Source organism: Drosophila eugracilis, unplaced genomic scaffold (genome assembly GCF_018153835.1).
Source record: "Drosophila eugracilis isolate 14026-0451.02 unplaced genomic scaffold, ASM1815383v1 contig_124, whole genome shotgun sequence".
Lineage (NCBI taxonomy): Eukaryota > Metazoa > Arthropoda > Insecta > Diptera > Drosophilidae > Drosophila > Drosophila eugracilis.
Window position 1 is genome coordinate 179,130 of NW_024572029.1, and position 24,115 is coordinate 203,244.

The 24,115-nt window shown below is 40.2% G+C and overlaps 1 protein-coding gene across 3 annotated transcripts in view; it reads left to right on the forward strand.

Annotated features, from left to right (window-relative positions):
- Positions 1 to 24,115, forward strand: part of LOC108118365 — an 84,378-nt gene that overhangs the window by 49,513 nt on the left and 10,750 nt on the right. For all 3 annotated transcript variants that reach the window (XM_017231034.2, XM_017231035.2, XM_017231036.2), the window contains 7 exons: positions 3,412 to 3,771; positions 7,421 to 7,506; positions 8,185 to 8,514; positions 8,575 to 8,672; positions 9,992 to 10,131; positions 11,604 to 11,713; positions 14,245 to 14,376. In XM_017231034.2, coding sequence (XP_017086523.1) covers positions 3,412 to 3,771; positions 7,421 to 7,506; positions 8,185 to 8,514; positions 8,575 to 8,672; positions 9,992 to 10,131; positions 11,604 to 11,713; positions 14,245 to 14,376 — 1,256 coding nt within the window. The remainder of the gene's footprint in view (positions 1 to 3,411; positions 3,772 to 7,420; positions 7,507 to 8,184; positions 8,515 to 8,574; positions 8,673 to 9,991; positions 10,132 to 11,603; positions 11,714 to 14,244; positions 14,377 to 24,115) is intronic.

The window sequence follows — 24,115 nt, forward strand, 5'->3', positions numbered from 1 at the left end:
ATCCTTGGCAAGCATATGTTAACCATATATCCAATATAGAACTTGATCTTGACATAAAAGATCATCTTAGACCATCTAACTAGACATTAGTTATAAAATAAAAGTAAAAATATAAAGAAACTAGAACTGAAAGCCTCGGCAGACTTGCTTGCTCTTAATTCAGATTATCTTCAAATATTATTAGTAATTCTTTTTAACACTTTTCTTAATGATTTTCCAACCATATTCCAGACACTGTCAGGCACTCTTTCCGCTCGTTCACCAGTCGCCTTTGCAATGAAATATTATATATTTTTTTATTTCATTTTAGTTTTCCACTCTCGCTGCTTGGGTGTCTCTGGCAGAGCCAGCAAAATGCAAAATTTATTGCAGAAAACTACAAAACACACACACACACCGAGTGTGTGGGTTGCTGAAAAGTGGGTGGGTGAGGTGGCTTGGTTGAGTGGTTTGCATTGGGAAAGGGAACGGGGCGTGGAAAATGTGTTAAGTCTATTGAGTGTATTAAAGCAAATAACTGCGTCGACGAATAAAATACATACGAGAGACGACGACGACGACGAAGCAGCTAGGAATCCAAAAAGCCCAAGGCACTTGGATCGAAGGGGGGGTTTCGGGTGTGGAGATGGGGGCGTGGCAGAGATACTTTATAAACATACACACACACCCATGCCATACAACGAGACCCACTGACAGCTGCACCGACTCAGACATATGCAAATATGAATATAAATGAACAACGCGATGAAGTCGGAGATCCAATGACTTAGCAGGGGATAAAGATAGAGAAACTTGGTTATGGTATTGGAGAAAAACTAGAAAATATATTCGAAATTAGTTGAAGAGTTAAAGAAGTTGGTGATAAAAAGCAATCTATTAAATGCTCTTTCGATTTGAAGAGTTCAAAGTGATACGAAACAGCATTTCCCTTTCATTTTTTCCACCACAAAATTTCTTGCTGTGCATCCAAAGTAAAGGGCTAAAAAGGGGCGTGTATTTGGCTAGGGTTTTCCGCAGCAAACTTTATGGTTGGCAAGTTCAACTTGCGGCCAAAACTGAAATCGACACGAAGACAAGCAGAACTACGCCCATAGAAGTCGATCGCAAAGCGAGGCGCTTCTCCCAAGCCAATCAATTATGACAATTTAACAAATCAACTAAAACTAAGCACAAGGTTTAAATTCCAACTAAACTAAAATGCCTGGCAATTGGTAGATTTTAATTATAGTTTAGCAAAGGTAGAAGCAGATGGTTGGCAGTTAAAACGCTTCATTAGATGGCAATCCATTTAATGTACGCATTTAAATTAATTTCAATGTTCATTGCCGTTTAATTGATGTGACAAATAGTTTTGCTCGAGTGCAGGAACATGGAAACACAGGAGGAGCTCCTGTTTCCACTACTGAAACTGAAACAGAAACAGAAACAGAAACGGAAATGGCAACAGAAACAGAACCAGAACGGAAATAAGCAGCTTTTGACTAACGGCAAAATGGAGGCCATACACAAGCCTATATATGTGTGTGTATGTTTGTAGTAAAAAAAAAAAAGGAAAGCAAAGCAAGGCAAGGCAAGGCAAACAGAGGTGGGTATATAGAGATAGAGAGAGAAGGAGACTGAGGGAAAGTGAGATGGAGATGGCAAAGTGGAGTAACATCTGGCGTTGCCCTGTGCGATTACAAAAACATCAACACTTAATATGTTTATTAAATTTGTTGCTACATCATTAGGCACTAGCAGCCATGTAATGTGAGGCAAACACTTCACATGTCTTTCTCTCTCTCTCTGTGTGTGTGTGTGTGTTTGTATGCCTCTGTGTGTGTGTGTGTGTATTCAGGCTGTGTTTGTGTTGCTGTTACAACTGTACTAAATACTCTATGACCCATAAACTCGTCTAGAATATCTAAGGAGATATGCCAAATAGGCAGAGGAGTTAAACATTATTTATGAGGAATTTTTAAAAGAAAGAAAAGTTGTTTCAGGTCATTAAGGACTACTACTATCAAGGCTACTTAACTAGTTAAAGTTCCAAATTACATTCAATCTCAAGCCGTAACTATTAGTAAATTAAACTTCATTGAGTGATATCGCTGCTAACCATGTTTGTGAATGCCAAATGAATTTACTTTACTGATTTACGCTAATTAATTTGGTGTCTGTTTGGTATAATTTACCCAGTGGACCAATCAGTTGCGGTTTTTGGGCCACCCCTTGCTATTTGCCAACAGAAACCAAAGTTTAGCTAATTGCTTTGCTGTTGAATGTGAGCATGGCAAGATATAGCCTACTATATATATAGTATTATATAGTTAGTTGTTTGATTTTGCAATGTTTACTTTGGGAAGTTCCTTAAATCGGTTAGTTAGTTTATTCGATTTATGATTAACCTTCAATTTGTTATGGTTTTTTTTTTTTAAAGGAACACTTTTTTGTTTATAACTTTAAGGACATCTAAAGTTCGTTGCTTGTTAAGGACCAACTTTTTGTTGGCTGTGCCAATGCCCTGTTAACACACACATATACACACCCCCGCCACACACAGAGGCTTGTGGCGTTGTGTTTGTGCTGTGCTCTGGGCTACTTTGCATGGGCTTAACGATTGTTGTTTAGGTGCAGTTTCAGTTACTGTTGCCGTTGCCGTTGCCGTTGCCTTTACAGTTACAGTTGCAATGTTACAGTTACTGTTCCAGCTGCAGTTACAGTCACAGTTGCTCAAATAGAAAAACAGAATGGAAAATTATGGCTAAGAGTGAAGGGGAAGTCGTGGCAGGTTGAGGCTTTAATAGAAAAATTTCCATTGCATACTTTTTGGAGACCTTTTGTGTGGTCTTTTAGGAGTGGCTAAGCACGGCATTCTGGTTATTATTTTATATATTATATTACTTTTGTTTTATATTTAAACTGTGTCTTAAGCAAGGTAAAAAAAACTAAATAAATGTGCATTTAAGTAGTGGCTTAACAGAATATTTGTTAGAAAAAAACTAAAAAACTAAGAAAACCGAAAAACTGCGTCGAAAGTGAAAATGGGAAAGCGTCTGCTTGTCTGCATATGAAAACACATATGAAAGTACAAACATGCCGGCATATATTCACTATATATATATATATATATATATCCTTTACCTGCTCACCGCTTGTGTTGTGCTTTTCCTCGTTTTTAGTTTTTTGGCCCGTGAAAAGTTATGCGCATTATTAAAAATACAAAAAAAAAGGGGGAAAAGGTAAAAGTTCTCCCCTTACATAAATTTTAATGCTCATGATTATTATTATCATACCAAAATGTGATGCTGTGCCAGCCGAAAAAACTGTAGTATGCGCCTGCATATAGAAATATAGTATATAATATCTGTATATACCCATTCAAACTGCATACTCAGGTGAATTTTTCATTTCCCTTTCATTTCCTTGCAGCTTCTGCCGGCAGTGGGCTAATCGCAAATCGCTCGTCTTCGACGGATGAATCAGTTATAATCACGAGCGGTGACCGCCCATTGAATTTTACCCCTGCCACGCCTCCAGCACGAGGTTTCTCTAGTCCCTTTCGGGAGGAAGATGTGGCAGAGGGTGAGCCTGGTGGTTGGAGGGAGGAACAGCATCCGTTGACTATATCGCGGCCGCCAAGAGCAGGACGCAGCGAGCGACAGGCGGAAGAAGATCAGGTGGATCGTTGTCGGTTGTTCGTCGATGGAGATCCCACCAAGAATGAGCTGTACAGTCCGGAGTATCCCAATCTGTATCCGAAGAACATCAACTGCACCAGAGTGATAACAGGTGAGTCGTTTTTGGGTATCTATTTTGGGGTTAGATTGGGGAAAACTCTTTTTTCAGATTTGGATCTTTAGGTTTACTAATCAGTTTTCATACTCAAACTTATAGGAGCCATAAGAAGTAGCTGAATATGTATTTAATAATATTCATAGCCTTACCAAAAGCCATGTCATGCCTTATTCATCAGTGTCTTAGGAGAATAGTAAGCAAAATCAGTTCAGGCAGATGAAAGACTCCAGACAATAGCCCCAGTAGCAGGTTGTATTCATGGCAGTGGAAATGAAACTCATTCCTGTGGATTATCTACGGCTAAGCAATTAACAATCAGTCATGACGGAATCCAGGAGTATCTGAATCAGTGGCATTAACTGTATCTGTATCTGTATGCCACAGTTGCAAAGACAAATACGAACTTTGATGGAAGCCAATTGGCAGCCGGTTTCCTGTTAGCGAGTGTGGGAGTGAGTGTCCACTGAAAGAAAGGAGAGAAAGTAGATTGATTTTCAGTTTTCATTTATGTTTATACCTTAAGTTTGGAATGGTATACAGAGATCTCATCAAGTTATCTCTTTTTCAACTTGAATCTGTAAAATCAGATCAGCTCTGCTTTCTTTCAGTGTAAGTGGAGTGGAGTGCAGGCCTCGTAAAAGTTTATATGGCAAGCACTTGGCGACGAACGAGCTACTGCAAATAATTGCAAAGTCTTTGGCCAAGTCTTGGCAGCCACTGCTGTTGACATTACCAGATGTCAGTCACTGAGTCACTGAGTCAGTCAGTCAACCATTTTGGAGGCAAGGGGGAATGAGATTTGGAAGGCAATGGAAGAGGAAGCTACATGGGGACAGGATGGATAGAGGATAGGAGAAGGGGAGAGTAGAGGGGCAGAGTGAACCAGTGAACCGGAGGCATTAGATGGCGCTGATGCGTAAGATGCTCCACACAGATTCCACATGGCAGGGCCGTTTTGTGTGGCCCATTTAAAAGCGTTAGCGCGTTGCCGTCCCCATATTCCATTCGCATTTTCCCAGCTCCCAGTTGCCAGTTCTCTCCCCCTCCGGGCATCGCCATAATACGATCCCTCGATTGGGGGTTTGTTGGTGGATGATGGGCTGGATGGTCCTGGAGCCACCGGGTTGTCATCATATTTGAGCTGCACTCGCTTCACTAACTCCGCCACCGACATTGCCGCAGAAACTAAGGGAAAACTCGCTCTCGCTCTCTTCCTCTGCCTAACTTCGGAAAACTCCTCGTCGAATGCTTATCTAAAGTCGGTTGGAGGCCAAATCATTTGTCAGTTAAGACAAAATAATGTCACTGCAAAAGTCAAGAGCTGACAGATAAAACCTGAAAGCGAATGATTGACTTTCCATAAGCACGCATCAGCGGTCCCAGCATTAGTATATGTATCTGTATCAACGAATATGTCAGCATGTGTAGTATATATACTATATATATCTATGTACTTAGCATTACGTTCGAGTACTGCGATGGGTAGACATCGGCTTATTTGCATATCAATGGTGGATGGGTGTGTGTTTGTACCAGCCATACCACCCATACCACCCATACCACCCATTCGACTGCCAGACAAGTCTCCATCCATGTTAATGTTTGGACTAAGCGGGCCAACAACAAAGGCAGCCAGCTGAGCTTCGCTTTATGGCCAAGATGGGCATCCCGCTGGGGCCAGGGGCTCACGAATGCCGCAAGAAGGAATTGCGGGCATAAAAGTCCTGCGGTCGGGCATTCGAAAGTTCAAAGTTATTTCGAAAAACAACAGACTCAGCGACGTAGTTTATTTAGATATATATTTCGCTTGCATTTCGCATTGGGAACTATGGTAAAAGATGTTTGCCAGTGCAGCGGGTAAATGGGGCGTATACGCAATTTGGTATTAGAAGTAAATTCAGCAGAAAGAGACTATTTAATCGAGAGAGAGATTACTTTTATTCTTCATAAACTTTTGTTCTTGTATTTGGCTAGTAGAAAAGTAGGTTAACTATATAATCAACAGCTTAATTTATAGAAGATTTTCTGGTTGAATCGAATCGATGGCGTTGAGTTTCCTAATTAATAAAAAATACCCTTTTGTTCAGTTTTGAATGTCGAAAATGTCGCATTTATCAATCAGCTGCCACTGTGGCGTATACGCAACGTGGCTTGATATAAGAGCCCTGACCATTGTCAACGAAAACTAATCACCAGAAATATGGGCTTATGTTCTCGATTTTGTGAAAAAGGTATGAAAATCTGACCCATTCGATGTGTAATTATGAGGCAGCCCATTTTCGTGCAGCCTTTTATGAGAGCGATTGAGTGGTCAGATTTGACACTAATTAGATTTTTCCCCCTCTTTTTCATTTTTTGGTTTTTTTTTTGGAAAGACTGCAAGTGCAGTTCCAGAATTTTCGATTGCCTGGGGACTTTGTGATTTGATAATGCTACCAATACAGTGGCACATTTCTGGGTGTGTGTGTGTGTGTGTCTTATTTTTTTCAAGGCCAATCAATGGGAAATTCTATTCCCTTTCAAGCTCTGTCTCTGTCTCCAGCTGTCTGTGATTCCAACTTTCATTACTTGTCCATCTCTATTATGTAATGTGTGTGTGTGTGTGGGTGTTAACGCCTGGGCAATTGCTGATGTGTGTGTGTTGTTATGCCACATTGGCCACAAAGGTTCCATTTGAGAAAAGCCGGGAGGAAAATGTATTTTCAAATGCCAGAGCCAGCCCATCGCCATTGATTCATGCCAAGGATTCGCCGCTTGAATATGTATGGCCAGCAATGTGCGAGTGTGAATGAGTGAATGAATGAATGAGTGGGTGAGTGGGTGAGTGAGTGTGTGGCAATGTGGGTGTGTCCAGCATCTTGATGCCATCTTCCTTTTCTACGTTTTTTTTTATGCGGCCACTAAATGAGTCCCCAGACGCTTTCATTTTGGTGGTAATAGATACGAGATTGGGTCCCAGCCTTCTTTCACTAGTTTTCTCTCTGGCTCTCTTGTCCCCTGACAAGGTTGCCCTTAGTTAGTGGCAGGAAAAAAAGGGTCTAGTTATGGCTGGATCATTGAGAGGCGGAAATTTTCACACAAATATTTTTATTAGCCTGCCGGATGTTTAGGTAACCAAATTATGGCTTCATTTGAGGGTGTTAAATTCAGTCAAGTTGGGTTTAAAAAGGTTTTTAGGAAGGAAAGTCCTGTTTTGATTATTCAGAATAATAGATCCTACGATTTCTATAAGATATATACCAAGTAAACACACTGTTTAAGCTTCTTCCCATTCAAAATAAACACATTTATAAAAGGAGCTATTAAAGTTACGCTCTAGCCAAGTTCCACCTTCACATCCACCACCATTTAAGTGATCCTAAAGGGCATTGCAATTTCAACGTCAACCACCACCAACTAGCCATATTATCCTTCCAAAGTCCAAGGCGCCGAGGTGAGCTGTTGTTAATCAGTTTCTCGGCTCGGGGCCATTTGACTTGAAGAAGAAGTAAGCTTTTGGTAGCTTGGAGAGATCTGGCCACCTGGTGGTGGATGGCTACCATGGCTACCATGGAATGATAAAGTATATATATATTTGCTCACTAACGTGTTGCCTTTGTCCCCGGACTCGTCTTGTCCTACGGTTGCCGGCATCTAATTACAGCGCCAAAGGGACAAATCATACGCCTGGACTTTCGCAACTCGTTCAATATCGAGGCCAAGGAGGAGTGCAAATTTGATTTTCTCGAAGTAAGTACTGGTAGCTGATAAAGTGCACAGCAATATTATTTAGTTTAAAGTCTTTTTAAAGGAATTTTAAATTAATTTTTGAATAAATTTTTATAAATAATGCAAGATTTTGTAACCTTATAAAGATTTCAAAGCCATAAACTCAAGTAAATTCCTAATTTCTGATTTAAACTTTGCACAAAACTCATTTCTTAACTTGCCACACTTTTCTCTGCGTGCAACAAAACCCGGCATAACCAACTTAAAAGGGTCAGCGCATAAAAAAGACAAACTTTGTTGCATGCAAAAGCCAGGGCATCAAAAAAAAAAAAAAAAAAGAAAGGAGAAAAAAAAGAAAGGGGCGAAACAAAAACTTGCTTAGTTGCTCGGCTTTTCTCGGTCTTGGCCGGACTTGGAAAGTTTTCGATTTGTTTCCTTTACGACTTTTCCTTGTTACTTCGGCCGTTGCGGCTGTTACTTGCCTTCTTTCTTTTTTTTTGGTGTTTTTGTCTTTTACTCCGAAAAATTGCAAGTTTTAATTGAATGTTGTCCCTGCTGCAAGTCGTAAGCCTGATTTGAATGCAGCCTGGGCCCAAAGCGGTTTTAAGCCCAAGCGACAAAGTGCCAAAGAACGGCTTTGGCCCAAGAGTTAAAACTATCAAATCCCAAGAACTAACGAGGGAAAATTCTGATTTCTAGATCCGAGATGGACAGTATGGCTTCTCCACGCTAATCGGCAAGTTCTGTGGCACGGATTTTCCACCGGAGATCACATCGAAGGAGCGTTACCTGTGGCTGCACTTCCATTCCGATGAAACTATAGAGTATACGGGCTTTAGTGCGGTCTATGAGTTTCTGGACAGGAATCGAGAGGCGCCTAGCACCGATCTGAACTGCACAATAGACAGAGGTGGCTTCGAGGGTTTTATCAATTCCACAGATGTGCCGGCGGAGATAAGGGAACAGGTCAACCAGAACAAGATACCGCTGGACTGCATCTGGCGTATACAGGTCAAGGAGAACTGGAAGGTAAGTATATATCGAATCAAAGTTGGTAGATCATTAAATTATCTCTACCTTTCTATATAGATATTTCTCAAGTTCCTGGACTTCAAGCTGAGCAAGCCGAATGATTGCGAAACGAACTTTTTGGATATTTTCCCAGAGCAGACGGTGATGCCATTGAGGTATGAGGCCCTGCGACATGGGTGGTTTAATCACATTTCGTTGTAGCGTCAGGGCAGTGACAAAATTGCATTCGGTGGCGTATACGTAATATCGGTGGTACATACATTTATATATATATATATAGAGAGAGAGAGAATGCCGCAAACCAATTTCCGCATTGCCAAAAATGGCAAGATCAAAGCCAGTGCGGCGTCCTGGGCCAAGGCAAATTTTCAATTTATTACCGGCCAAAAGTAAATTGTACGCGAGCGGAAGTGGCGTCGCCTTTGACTCGCACAACCAATCTCCTCGTGTCCTGTGTTCTGCCACCCATCTGCTCTGCCAGCTCTTCCCCTTCTCTTAACGAGTATTTCGCCATCTCCTGGCCGTTTGATAGACTGACTGACTGAGGGACTCGCCACGGCATCTTCGACACGCATTGACATCCGCTTTTAACGCGCCAATACATTTCCACTTGTTGCCGCTGCTCGGGACAACACTCAAATTGATTGACTGGCTTTCTCGGCTCTGGGAAAACTTGGCAAATGGCAAATGGTAAATGGAAAGCGGAAAATTCTGTGGGCTGTGGGCTGGACGGAGACAAAGTCTGCCTTTTTTAGCCATTGATTTGATGCCTTTGTCGCTTTCATTTAAATTCATTTTTCGTAACAATTTATCGCACACGACGGGGTGGCGGCTACCAAATATATATATATATAAAATCGTATATATAGTCAAGATATTTCCAACAAAATGCTGGACGGCGTTTAATGCGTTGAAATATCGTAAAGAAAATACCCGAAGCCACAGACATAAATACAATATTCAGTGAACGTCATCATTTAAGCCATATTATAAATTATTTATTTATCGATTATGTGTGTGAGTGTATGTGTGAGTGTGTGTATGAGTGAGTGTGTGTTTTCCAGCTATGGCCAAATATATTTAACGAATGGCCTGTGGGGGTTACAGAGAGACCAAGCCACGCTGTTAAGGCCTTATTTTGTGGCAAAATGTTTGCTTTTGGCCAAGTAACAGGCTTTGCCACAATAGATTATATCAATCACTTGATAATTAATTACCCAGCCTACATCTATGATTTTAACAAGTTATTTATCGTTGAGCAATTTGCTGCCCAGCAGAGTTTTCCATAAGCAGAGTTTTCCATAAGATTGACTTTCCATTGACACTTTTAGCTTGGAATTGAGATGAATGCTAAATTTAATTAGTTTGAAGTTACTTTCATTGCTGGTTAATGAATCTGATGGAGTTGATAGAGAGTTCTCGGTTGTTTTACTCATAATAGTAAACCTTAACTACAAACATTTTTCCTTTACAGGGTTAAGAACTTTTGCGGTTCGGCGGGTGAGAGTATTACGGCGGAGTCAAACATCTTGCATTTGCGATTTTACGCAGATCAAATCGCGATTAACTCGACATTCGGCATTCTGTTCACGGCGTTCCGGGACCGAGGAGCTGGTAAGTCCGATTCCTACTTCGATTTCAAGTTGCCCTGGTCTTTTGATGATGGCCCTGGCCATGGTCGTGGCAAATCCCTTGAATTGGCAACAAATGGCCGGGGTGCAAAGTACAAAGGCATGACCAAAAAATCCTGGGGGCAATCCGGTGCTAAGCTGGCCTCAAATCCCAGTGAGGTAACATCCTTCTTCCTCCCTCCCTGTTCTTCACTGCTCATTTGGCAGTTGAAGAAGGAATAGAAGGAGGAGTTGCTTGTCTAACCAACTATCTCTCCACCAAGCCACCATCTATCCTATCCTATCTATCTGTCTGTCTGTCTGTCTGTCTGTCTGGATGCCTTGCCTTGCCTGCCTGCCTGCCTGCCTGCCTGTCCAAAAGTCTGAGTGGCGGAGGAGGTGGAGGTGCCTGCGTGATTGCCGCCAGTTGCCAGAGGCAAAAGGCTAAGCACTCTTTTGTCATTCAACGATTGTCCTTTGTCCCCGGGCCAGCATTGTTTACTTTTAGGCAGCCAAAGTGAGAAAGAGAGAACGAGAGTCCTGGCCTCCGAATCTGAAGGACCATAGCTCCTTATAGAAAACTCCTACTCCTGCTCCTACTCCTGCTCCCGGCTTCATCTTCATCTAGTTCGAAGGCAGCTGCCAGCATCGGCAATTATTGTTGTTGGTTGAGCGATTTATGTCGGAGATTACGTGCATTTGCTTTGTGGTCTCGCCCACAGCCCATCGCCCATCGCCCATCACCCATCGTCGCCTTTCAATAGCCTGCACTGTGGAAAGTCCATCAATTTAAAGCTCACAATTGATCGAAAGCTTTAAGTCAAATTGAATTGGCATTCAATTTAATGTCGAATCGAATTCGAATTCGCCTCTCGATGGCCAGAAAATTCAATTGCCAGTAAAATAAAATGAAACATCCATTGACTCAAATTCAAAGCTAAACTTTATGCCGCTAACTAATGGAAATTGAAAGCTAGAATATGGAAAATGTAAATAAAATTAAAAATGTTTAGTATTAAAGTCAGGAGATAGTTTTATGTAGCAAACTTATGGCTTTGATTTAGTTTTAAAGGCCTAAAAAGTTAACAAAAACTTGTACAAAATCAACTTGAAATGTTTGTTATGAAAATATTTGGAAAACCAATGCCATGTTTCCACATTTTATTGCTGGCTTATTCAATCCTACTGCCACATCAATATAAAAACCAGATTGAATTGTCTGCTGAATGGCCTTGGAATGACAATTTTATGCACTCATCTACGCTGTGGAGGGCACTTTCCCAATTCAAGTCAATTGTCCATTCCACTGTGCGATTTTGTCAGCTTTGATTGGCGTTTTAGCCACTCTCTCTCTCTCTTCTCACTCACTTTAACTGCCATTTTTGTGCCAAAATATATTTTTTACGTAAAACTTTCTCTAAAACCGAAACTGTTTGCCCTTCTCCCCTATAACCCACCCATAACTCGTTCCAACAGCCTGCACCGAGGACGAATACGATTGCGAGGACGCGACCTGCATATCAAAGGATTTGAAATGTAATAACCTAGACAATTGCAAATTTCGATGGGACGAGGAGGGCTGTACGGTAAGTGGTGACACGCCCATGCAGAGAGATTTCAATATTTTAATCTCTCTTTCTATGTATTTAGTTTATCTTGGTGTTAATTTGTGTTCTTAAAAGGGGTCTTTGTATCAAAAAAAGTAACCTTAATACTAGCTAAGTTTAGGCTTAACTTTAAGATTTAACTTTTTCCTAGTCAAGGGGTAACCCCCAGATTTTCTCTAACTGCATTTAAACACACAAAAACTGGGCCGTTTGTACGTGCATCTAATTATAGGCCAGCTCGTTGGCTGGTTTGACTTCAAAACGGGCACCCAATGCCTGCCCCCCTGACCTCGTGACCCCTGACTCATTATAAGTATGCTCGACACGCCGATGATGGCAACACCCAAAAACACTCACGTACACACACGCACACACACTGCTGCAGTGGCACAAACACAGCAACAACAAAGTTGGTCAAATAAGTTTTGTTTGGCAAAGTTTGAGGTTTGTGTTACAGGAAGGCCTTGCTGTTGTTGTTGTTGTTGTTGTTGTTCTCTGAGGGGGTTTGTTCGTTAACCGTAAATAACAGTTATTTGCAGGGCATCCCCTAGTAGTAGTAGTAGTAGTAGGAGAAGAGGAAGAAGAAGTTCAACATCAGCGCATTAGATCATTAGATTTGATAAAGTCAGCGGAGTCAAGTTGCTAGCTGACTGACGCGGACACCCACTACACACGTCTCCCACATCACATCACAGGGAATGATTCATGCAGCGCCATCTAAGCCAGTTTATACTTGCTACTAGCTGCTTGCCACTAGCTGCTTCATACTTTCTCTTTACCCCAAAAGAAATAGAGAAAGCTTCTAGGGAAAGACTTCAAATGAGGTTGTAAATCCCTTGTAAAAATAGCCAACCATCATAAAAAAACAGCTGGGGGGGCGGCAAATCTCTACTTGTGGCACTCGCGAATTACAAGTATTACAAATTGTGTTTTAGCCATAATGACTAGGCTAGGGAATAGAGCAAAGGAAAGGTTATTAAATTCTTAAAAAATATATTTTATCAATAAAAGAAAAGATAGATAAAGTTGTAGTTAAACTTGAAATATTTATTTAACTACAAAAAAAGCATAAAGAAGACAAAACTTCTTTCGATAAGCATGCTTTCTAGTAGTTTTAGTACTTAAAAATTAAATATTTTTCTTAAATAAAATATAAGAAATTAGTGATAAAAAATCAAAAACTTTCTTAAATAATAATCTAAAAATCTGCTTACTCTGCCAAATTAATCCCCAAAAATCCCTTTCAATCTGCTAAATCTGCTAAAGTTTATAAAAAAAAAAGAAATTTTCCCATCATTTTGCAAACCACAAAAACACTCAATTAAAAATCAGCTTTGGCTTTTCCATTAATTATTGTAAAAATAAACCCCGCTGGGTAAAAGGCAAAAACTAATTTGATTATTTAATTTCGTGACTTAAAAAGTTGGCATTTCATTTTTTTTTTTTTTTTTTTTTTTTTGGCAACGCATTTGGCCCGATAGCATTGCGCATTGGCATTCAATATCTTGACCAATTAAAGCGAATTGGTATTGGGTTATTGGCCAAATGTTTCCATAATTATTCCTAATTTCATGTTTAATTTGCGTTTCGGGGGCTCATTTGCCATTGACCAGGCAGGAATCGAATTTTTAGTTTAGTTTTTCGTTAACCAATTGGCTGGGTTTCGGGTTTATGGTTTCTAATTTGCTCAAACGTTATTAAATGTTAGAGTGTGTGTGTGTGTTGGTGTGTTTTGGTGTGTTGGTGTATTTGAGTTTGTGCTTGTAGAGAGGGTAAAGGCTTCAATCAAGTGCTCAATCAAGCGGATGCACAAGTTATGTTTATTTAATTGGCCAACATTAAAATTGGTCGAAAATTAATGCTGTGTTTGGTAGGCGAGAGTAATGAAGAGGGACAGGAGGGCTAAGTTATAGGACTATCTGATGGGTAATCTATGATAAGCCAAAAAAAAATGAGATAAAAAGTTGTTAAAATTAAAGAGAAAATTTAGTTTTAAAAAGTTAATTTTTTTTTAGAATTTTCAGTTTGAAAAATGAGTAAAAATGAGGCCAAAAAACAGAGAAAACTATGTTTAAAATTCTTTTTAAATTACCAAAAAAATTTCATAATTTTTTTACATTTTTAATCCACTTTCCTTAGCCTTAAGCCATCTTTATTTTTAGCTAATAAACTAAATAAACTCAAATAAGAAACCCTCCTTAAATCAAAGCCTAGTTCCTAAGCTAATTGCACATCAAATACTTCCTGGAATACAGCCAATAGTCATTAGTTAAGAGGAATTGGTAACACACACACACACAGACAGAAACAAACACAAAAACAAAAACAAAAAACAAAAACCAAACCCTTAATTAAGTGGCGAAAAGAAAGGCCAGGCCAGGCCAGGCCGCACTTTGATTATTTCGATTCTTGGCCTGACCAAGTTGGCCAACTTGGCTTTTGGTGATTCGATAATGCAATTAAAATGGCAATTAAACGGAATCTATATATATATATATATCTTATTGCAGGGCGAGGCGGCTGGTCAATCGGAGCATGTGGTCATCATTGTGATTGTGTTTGGTTTGATACTCGGCGGAATGGTCATTACGTTCATCGTCAATTGCATACGCAAGATAATACGTGATCAGAAGATAATACGCGTAAGTATTGCCAACTTTTACGTAACCCCTCAATGCTAACCCACTACCCCACTACCCCACTACCCCTCTTACCCAAGACTCAATCCAAAAAAAAAAGAAATCCAAGTCAAACCATGAAACTTTAGTCTGTGCTCGCGCGTGTCCCTCCATAAACTACAGCCACCACCCACCAACAACACCACCACCCGCCTGCTGCTCTCTCTCTCTCTCTGTCTCTGTCTTTATATATATATCTCTGTCTCGCTCGTTGTGTGCTTGAACCACCCATCACTGTCCCCTACCCTCCCCCCTTAGAATATAGTCTCTCCTCCTAAATGTGGCCACCGCAGGACAGCAAGAATTTATTCCCTCACATATATCCACTCTTTTGGTTTTGGTACTATTAGATATGTGTTGCCAAAAACTATATATATAAAGATATATATATAGATATAGATATATATAAATCGGAATGCATTTCGAATGCACACTAAACGAACCTTCACCCAAAGGATCCTTGCATCCTAACAAAACGAAACAATATTGTGTCAAAATTTTAGGAAGTAGTAAATGCATGTTTTTTAAGGCCAGAAAAACCAAAGGGAAACAAGATTTCCTACTGAAACATATTTTTAGTTTTAATATGACTAATTAAGTTGTGAATTAAAAAAGGTTTAGGGATGGAAACGAAAGTTTTTAAAACTAAATTCTGGAATTTGAGGTTTACGCTGAAGCCAAATTAAAGCTGCTAATTAAGACAAAGGGTTTACTTTTACCAAATTAGCTGCAACTTAAGCTAAATTCTATTATTAATTACTCTAAACAAAAGTTTGTTAACTAAAAAACAAAAGCTTAAAACTGTTTTTAGTTTTAATTTGTTTAAGACATGAATTTGAAAAGTTTTTGGTTAGAAAACAAGTTTTAAAACTAAAATCTACCTTTGGAGTGGCTAAAAATTGGCAGTTTTTGTAAATTAAAACTGCTAACTCATAAAAAGGTTTTTGTTTTTTAGTTAATTAGCTAAAATTCTGACAAATCAAACATTTAATTATTAATTTCTGAGATAAAAAGTTCACAAACCAAAGGGAAAAGTGCAGGAAATTGTCTAAAAATGATTTTTAGTACCTCTTTTAGTTCCCATAACCAAACTCTTTGCTATTTCTTTGACCACAACTGTAGCTAAAACATAGAAACATCTATATATATATATATATATAGAAATAAATGTTAAAATCAAATCTGTATGTGACGCTTTGATGTTGGTTTTTAACTCGTTTTTTTTTTTTGACCCCGTTCAGCGTGAAATATTCCAACAATCATTTGCACTCCTTTAAAGAAGCAATCGAGGCAAGTGGCCTCGGCTCGATTGTTAAATAATTCACCGGAACAGTGTAAATTCGAGGGGCTTACACTCGACTTAACATCCACTGGCCAGGCATCTGTATAATTATATAGATATATGTATATATCTGAAGAGTGGCTTGGCTATATGACAAACTCGTTTTGCATATGTAAACATAATTTGCATTGACTGCGCTGACTGTTTGACAACTGAATCAGATTTTGAGAGAGAGAAATGGGGGGGGAAATGGGAAATGGTATTGAGTTTGGCAGACGTAGAAATTGTTGGACATAATAACCCAGCCAAGGGGTTATCCCCACAAATGCCAATCGCCATTGCTGACAATTAGGTGATGGCTTAAACTGAGATCAGTTTGGAGTGTATTTTGTGCTTAATTAAAGGTGCCATTTGAATGAATGATCTGCCACTTGACTACTGAACTTAAAAGGCTCCAAAGAGTAGTTTGGAATTTGGCATTAATGTTGTATCAACAAGGAAGTTGTATTGTTAGGCTAATAAATAAATATTTGCTGATGATTGGAGGAAGAGAAAGGAGAGATGACCTTTTGAGTTGTGGAAATTGTGGAAAGGTTAACAAAGGAATAATTGATTTTTGATATAGGAAGTCTTTTAGTTTGTTTTTCTTCTAGTTAAAGGTTAAAACAAGGAATGGGAAAGTTTGTTTTTATTTATAAATAAATTAAACTTACAAAGAAGTTGAAGTTTTCCCAATCCGAAAATCTTCTTTAACTTCAAGACACGCCTTGGTTGGCCTTAAAACTAGTTATTTCTTTCTAATAACTAACTTAAATTTCACAGCAAAGGCTGTAACTACCTTAGCTTAGCATTTTTAAAGCCCTTTTATAACAGAAATTTAGGTCAATGCATATTTCAGTTAGCCAACTGATTATCATTTCCCTGACTTGATTTTCGCCACTGAATTTCCCATCCAAGCGAATCCTTGGCCATGCCATACATTACCACCAAACATCAATGAAGTGACGCGTGTCACTCAAGACATGATTGCCATTAATTATTAATGGTAATTGTTTCTGAGTTGCAAATGCCTTTGTGCCCCCTGACCCCTCCTCCCCCTCTCTACTAACATCAAATCATATCCATTCTGAAGGGGGAGGGGCGAAAGGCAGCCATTCAAACAATTCGAACTCGATTTTAATTAGCGAAAGTCAAAATGTGGCAAACTTAAATCGATGGCATGCAAATGTGGCAAGTGGCAAGTGGCAAGTTAAAGCCTCTAAATGGAGGTCTTCGAGAGACATTGGAAAAACAATAATAATTCGCAGCATGATAGGAATTTTGTCGCCTTGTCGAAGGACTTTTCTCACGCACTGTCTGCTGCCTGGAATTTAATAGACATGCAACATACCACCGCCGCCCCTTTCTCCTGTTATGTAGGGGGGTGGCAAAAAAGAAAGAACGCATCTCTACGGCAATTCTAATGGCGTCTGACACTTTGAAATGTAAAATAGACTTTGACTGGGAGCTGCTTCCCTCCTTAAATTGAGGTTACACCCCCATTTCGCACCCCAACCAATCCAATCCAATTCAATTCCTTGTAATGTTAGACAAGCCTGTAGGTTCTCCTAACCAAACTTGAGCTGACTAATCAATACAAATGAAATTTGTCAGTCGAATGAGCAAATTACAGTGTTACCCGACACTTTTCACTTGAGTTTTCTTTTTGGTTTTGAATTGCTGTTAGGAAAAAAAAAAGAAGGAATTTCGAGTGAATTCGAACAGAAGAAGTTGGAGAAGCACCTATAAAACTAAGTTGTATTTATCATGTTTCTAGGGGTGGTTACTTAACCTTTTTGGGAATATGCTTCCCAAAATCAAATCTATTTCTAGATTTAACATCGATTTTGGTAGATATTATGACAGAAATGCCATCTTCTACTTAGAACTACCTTAAGTTCGTACTCACACGATCAAAAAACTTGTTTTGTAAGCATTAAGCTTACCCAAAACTCCTTCTCAAACTGCCGGACTTAAGGGCTTGCCCTGGCATACCTTTCCTTAAATTTTCTTCCAGTGTCCTGGAACAGAATCCTTCGAAAAATAACCCAAAACCGAGTCGAGGGTCTGTTTAATCAAGCAGCAGACCGCGTCTATAAATATGTGGCCAGCGAAACAAAAACACACGGACTGACACGCAAACACACTTAATTAACTCGACGGCACGGGGGGAGTGGGAGGGGGTGGAGTGAGTCCTTCAAACATTTCTTTTTGGCCGCCGTCGTTCCACTTGGCATCCAGGGCACTCTAGGAGATTCCTTGACGATGATATTCAATTTGGCCAGGACTTTCCGACCCCAACGAAAAGTGAATGCCACATGCCTCAAACCGAAGTCAATGTCAAATTGAAGCTCCATGGCGGGGGCATGACCCCCGGGGGAGCTAGGAAATACCAGCAACCAGCAGAAATGAAGCGAACTGAAATGAAATGAAATGAAATGACTTTTGCCAGGACAACTGGGAGGTGTGGACCCTTGACAACCGATGAGAGCCAGCTTTTCGATATTGATATCGACAGCGAAGGAAAGTTTATGAACTCCTCCTCCTCCTCGCCAAAGGCCAATAGCCAATAGCCAATAGCCACCAATGAATAATTTAATTATCTGAAAAAGAAAAAAACAAGAAAAACAAATACTTTAGCTGCGATATGGTTATGGTTATGGTGCTTAATATAATCAGGATTTAACCTTCCATCAGGTTAACTCCGTTGGTCAACCGAAAGCCAGCCCTCTCGACAGCAACGTCTGCCGTTAATAGTCATAATTACTAGTCCGCGAATATTTAACAGGCCTGCAAAAAAAGAAAAAAAAAACAAGAAAAAAGAAAAAAACATACTTGATTTTTGCAAATTTCATTTCAATGGAAAAGGTGTGGATTATTTAATTAATTCAATTACCGCCGGCTTTTGCCACGTCCATGACAATTAAATGAATTTTTTTTTTAAACGATTTTATGTCATCATTGATCACTGCATTGTCCTGCTCAGTGATTTATCAAATTTAAAGTTGGTAAAGTTGAAGGTTTTTTATATGGGTTTTAAAAAAAAATGAATGGGAAATATATGTGGGAAAACTATTTTGATCGAAATCTAGACATCTATATTTGTGTCCTGAAAAAAGTAGAAAAATTCCTTCATTTATTTATTTTTTCGAAGATTTTTTTGCTTTTTACAGTCATATATTTTTTACGTTTCAATAAGTTTTTAAATAACTGTTAATTTTGAATTTAAAACCGTTTAAAAAGGAAGTTTATGTCCTGTTAATCTTTCAATTTATGAGCCTTACTCATTTCCATTACTGTCTTTGGATAACAGGGCGTATGCGTTATATAATCAGCACTACTATATTTTCCTTAGTAATTCGACTTTGGATAACAGGGCGTATGCGTTATATCTACTTCTATTCCTAACTTTGATTAACAGGGCGTATGCGTTATATTTACTTATATTTCTGACTTTGGATAACAGGGCGTATGCGTTATATTTACTTATATTTCTGACTTTGGATAACAGGGCGTATGCGTTATATATATAATATTAGCACTACTTTATTTTCCTTCTTAATTTTTAACTTTGGATAACAAGACGTATACGTTACGCATCAGCCCTACTATATTTTCCTTCTTAGTTTCTGACTTTCTATAACAGGGCGTATACGTTACATATCAGCACTACCCATTTTTTTAAGTTTAATTTTTAACTTTTGTTAACAGGGTGTATGCGTAATATCTACCCTACCACAATGCGTTCTAGCATTGTACTCAGCAATACTCGTAATTCCCATCCTACTATTTCTGATTTTGGTTAACTAGGCGTATGCGTTATATATCAGCACTACTTATTGTTTCATCATGGCGTATGCGTAATATTTACCCTACATTTTTATGGCAAAATAAGCTTCCTTTTCTGCGTTCTATCATTGTACTCAACAATACTCGTATTTTTCATCTTACTATTTCTGATTTTGGTTAACAGGACGTATGCGTTATATATCAGCATTACTCATTTTTTGATATCAGGGCGTATGCGTAATATCTACCCTACCTCCTTAAGGCATAATAGCTCTCTTCTCTGCCAGCTAGCATTGTTAGTTTTTGTTAGTAAGTCGGCTAGTTTTGCGGATTTGAAGCGAGAATGGATAGATGCCCCTCGGTGGCAGGAAGACAAAGCAGTCATGTCCCGGCTAAATTGTAAAACAGCGTCGTGCGCTGACTTTGCACAATGCCCCCGGACCCATAGCCGATCCTGAACCACAACTCTGCATCCCCTACTGCTCCCCCTGCTCCATTCCCTGCCATAAACCACGTGGAAACAATGGGCCAGGTCAGAACCTGGAATCTCCGCCCGCCGTCATAACAGGAACCCAATTTGCAAGGCATTCCTGCGGTTTCGTCCAACAAAATGGCATGAATGTTAAGCGGAAATTGACTCTACTATTTTTGATGACGATAGGAGGTGGGTGTTGGGGGGTTATTTGGAAAACATGTGGAGGTTTTCCCAAGACTCGATGGAGCTTGAAATTTGCCAATAAACAATATTTGGTAGCTAATAGGTGACCATGAGAAAATGCCTTTCCTTTTCTTTCATAATTTTTAGGAACTTTGCTATCCTTTCTTACTTGTTACTTAATAATGTTAAATCCTTTAACTTTGTGGTTGATTTTGACCTGGAAAGTGCACAGCTTTTGCTAGATTTTTCACGTAATCAGCCCCACTGTCAGCGGCACCTGAGCCGCTTTCCCAGAAGCGTACGAGGGCTTCAATCTGATTATCGCCTGGAGTGCTAGATGATGGCTGATGGTGGGTGGCAGGAATAAAAGTTGGGGGGGAAACATCCACCTGCCGGCACTTTTGAACCCAACCTGTGAGTTAACCTCCGCACCAACGCCCCCGCCCTCTTTCACTTGAAAAGGATTTTCGGGGCGTTGGAAATTATGCCATCAATAAATGGCAAAGAAGGTGAACGAGAGAGCGACTGAATGAATGAATGGCAAATGGGTTGGGCTTCCAGTTTTCTTTCTTTTTTTTTTCCTTTTATACATTTTTTTTTTTTCTATTGCCAGGCTTTTGCATTTATGAAACTGCAGCGCATCACATAAATTTGCACAAAGCGCACATCAAATCAAATCGAATCGAATCGAATCGAATCGAATAGAACCGAATCAATTCAGCGTCAGCAGATTTGATAAAATCATTCCAAGCAGCACCAGCAGCAGTCAAGGAGGAGTAGGAGGAGGTGGTGACGACTGCGATGGCCAGCCAGCACTTTAATATCCCATTCTGGCCAACCAAATGGCGTCCATATAGTGGGTATCCGTAAGGAAAACGATGGCAACATTCGCACATATAATAAAACTTATTTCCATATTCCAGCTGAATCCTTTGGCCCTTGCTTCTTAGCCATCTCATGGCTCCATGCTCCTCTTGCTCCTACTGCTCCTTCTAGCAACTTTTCTATTCTTTCGTTTTTGGCAAAAATTTTCTGTTGCCACTTAGATTTTAGCATGTAGATAAGCAGAAAAAGTATTTCCGCTCACTCGTGCACACTCGAAATCAGCGAAGAGGATGCAATTTCTTTTGCCCGCTCTCAACTCCTTTTTGGCCTTTATTTTTATCCAGCAGACGAGGGTCGCTTTAGCGGTAGAATGAGGGTGATGATGATGATGATGAGGCCCATAATTCATCATAATAGATGTCTCACTAGCAACTGATAAAGGTGCCTGGCCATATTAGGTAGCTTCAGATGGGCAAATTAGGGGGCCAATTTAAATGATTTAAGCCCAGCGCTTTGAGTTGGGAAATTAGGCCATTTGATATATTTCTTCATTTCCATTCAGGGAGGTGTTAAGGGTCACTATGTAAAAGGTTAGCTTTAAGCTAATTATAACTTTTCTATTAGGAAAATGTATAACTTAAGCAAGGCTACTATGCTAACCTTAGGTAATAATTATGATAAAAGCTAAAGCTTAGAGCCCTGATGAGCTGGCAATTTGCTGGAATTCCACTCGGACTAATAGCTTTAAATGTAATTTTTCTAACGATCCCTCACATTTCCTAACCCCCCTCATCATCTTTTCCATGATAAATGTGCAAATCTGCAATTTGCCAGAGATTCCCCGATGGGATTTTAGCGAAAACTCGGTGAAAATCTCATCACTGCAATTCATCCTCAAGCGCACCTCGCACCGCAGAAGTCCTTCACCCAAGGCAACTTTGGGTGGGAGATGCATTCGTATCCTGCGCCCCCTCTCCCCTCTGCGCATTCCCCATTCTACATTTTTCCCTTCTGTCTTCCCCTGGAAAAAAGTCTGCGTTTTGGCCGCATCCTTCGCAAGGCGCTTGCCATAACTGCATGCAATTTGGTAACAACCGCAATGCATATTTGCCCTGCCACCACACACACACACACATTGGTATTCTCGTCCTGCACACCCATACATACACACCCACAGTCGACTGCCTTGAGTGGCATTTTAGTGTTGCCATTTAAGCAATGGCAACGACTTGGGTGCTGCCACACTTTGAGAAAAGTCTTGAGTTAAAAATGGAAACTTCTAGCCATTATCAGTGCATTTCTCCTTTCCTTTACCTTTCTGATTATGATATTATGAGAAATTTCTCTCAGTGCCTGCTCGCTTGCTCCCGTGCAAGTTTGCCACTGTGCCAAAGTGCAAGTGGTGCTGGCTTGGAGTTCTCTTCTCCTAGCTCTCCAGTGCTGCTGCAGTTCTCCGCTTTTCGCTGATGCTGATGTTGGGCCAGCGATTGCATGGCGAAAGGCAAACGAAGCGAATCATTGTAGTGATATCCTGATATCCCTCCACTACACTCCACTCCACTCTACTCCACTCCCCCAACCTCAAGATAAACTGCATTGCAATGACAGCCAGCACATGCATATCCATAGTTTTTACGGCAATTGCGGCTGGTTCCGACCGCACACACAGCTCAGCACAGCCCTAAATGGTGGATTCCTTGGGTATCCTTGGGCATCCGGTGCTGGTACATGCACTAACTTAGAAGCCCTACTTTGGATTTTAATATTATGTTTCAGTCATGACCAAAAGTTGGTGATTAAAGACCTTTAAAAGGTGTCTTCAGTGGGTGGAAGGGTGGGTTGTATTTCGAAAGCTGGAAGTAAAGTTTATTTTATCATTAGATTTATAGTGATTCAGATTGTAAAAGTAAGAATTATTTGCGTAAATATTAAATTGCATAATCAAACGCAATTAAAAAAGTTGCTAGGCCTTGGAATAATGTTGATATCCCTGAAAAATAAGAAATAGAATATATGTTAGGTACCTTAAGGTACTTAGCTTATCAATTTCTTAGTTTCAGAAACACCTTTAGTCAATCTGTACCTTCAATTCACTTTGATTTCACATTACAGGGTACCCAATAGTCATCACAACCAACTTAAGTCCCCCCTAGTGCCTTGTTTTATTATTTTAAGCTCAGTTGAGAATGCATTTTAGCTAAATTTGATGGCACTTCTCATTGTTTCCAAGTGCAACTGTCGCTGCCCGAAATGAGATTGTCGTGTGCTGCTGCTGCACTGCTCTCTGTTTTATATAATATTTCATAAAAATTAAGTAATACGCGAGCGAGACAGGGCAATCGAGCGAAGAAAGAGACGGATGCCAGCTAGCTTAGAGGCAGGAGACCAAAAGACCGAGGTCGGAGGAGTCCGCCAAGTGTCGGCCAGTTGAAGAGGCCCCCAAGAGCGTGGCCTGGCAGTCGTAATGGAAAAACTGCCATTTCCGCCAGTCGCAGCTCATGCGTGATGCCAGGAGAGTTAAAGGGGTGGGAGGGGGGCTGAAAAAGCTTGCGATGAGACCCAGGAAAGGCGGAAAAACTGAGGGGATACTTGGCCTGGCTTATCTGCCCCTCAGCTGGGGGCTAAAGTCTAAAGCAGCAGAGCCTGCCAGGAACCAAAATCCGTGGCAGGAGTCGAAGGAGTAGGGAACCAGGATCTGGACCAGAAACAGAAATCTTAGTAACCAGAAGCTGACGCTGAAGCTGAAGCTGAAGCCGAAGCTGAGGCCATGTCATGCATTGGGGAAATGCAATATTTTATTCGAAACTGAAGCGAATTCTCACCAGTCCTGAACTGGTGCACTGGCGCACAGATAGATTTCCCGGACGGAGTGACGAGTGGAGTACACTCAAAGAATAAATCGAAGACAGATGGGCAGGCAGCAGGCAGAGGCTCGGAAGCTAGTGGTGTGAAAACATTTTTTCAAGTGGAGTACATTTCCGCCGCTTGCCTTCTGAAGGGCCATCCATAATCTTTGCCGGGCTAGGCAGAGGCCAAGCGATTCGCAACTGTTAATTACAGAGGCCGACATTAGAAAGGGTTTTGGATGGGGATTTGTGGATTTTCTATAG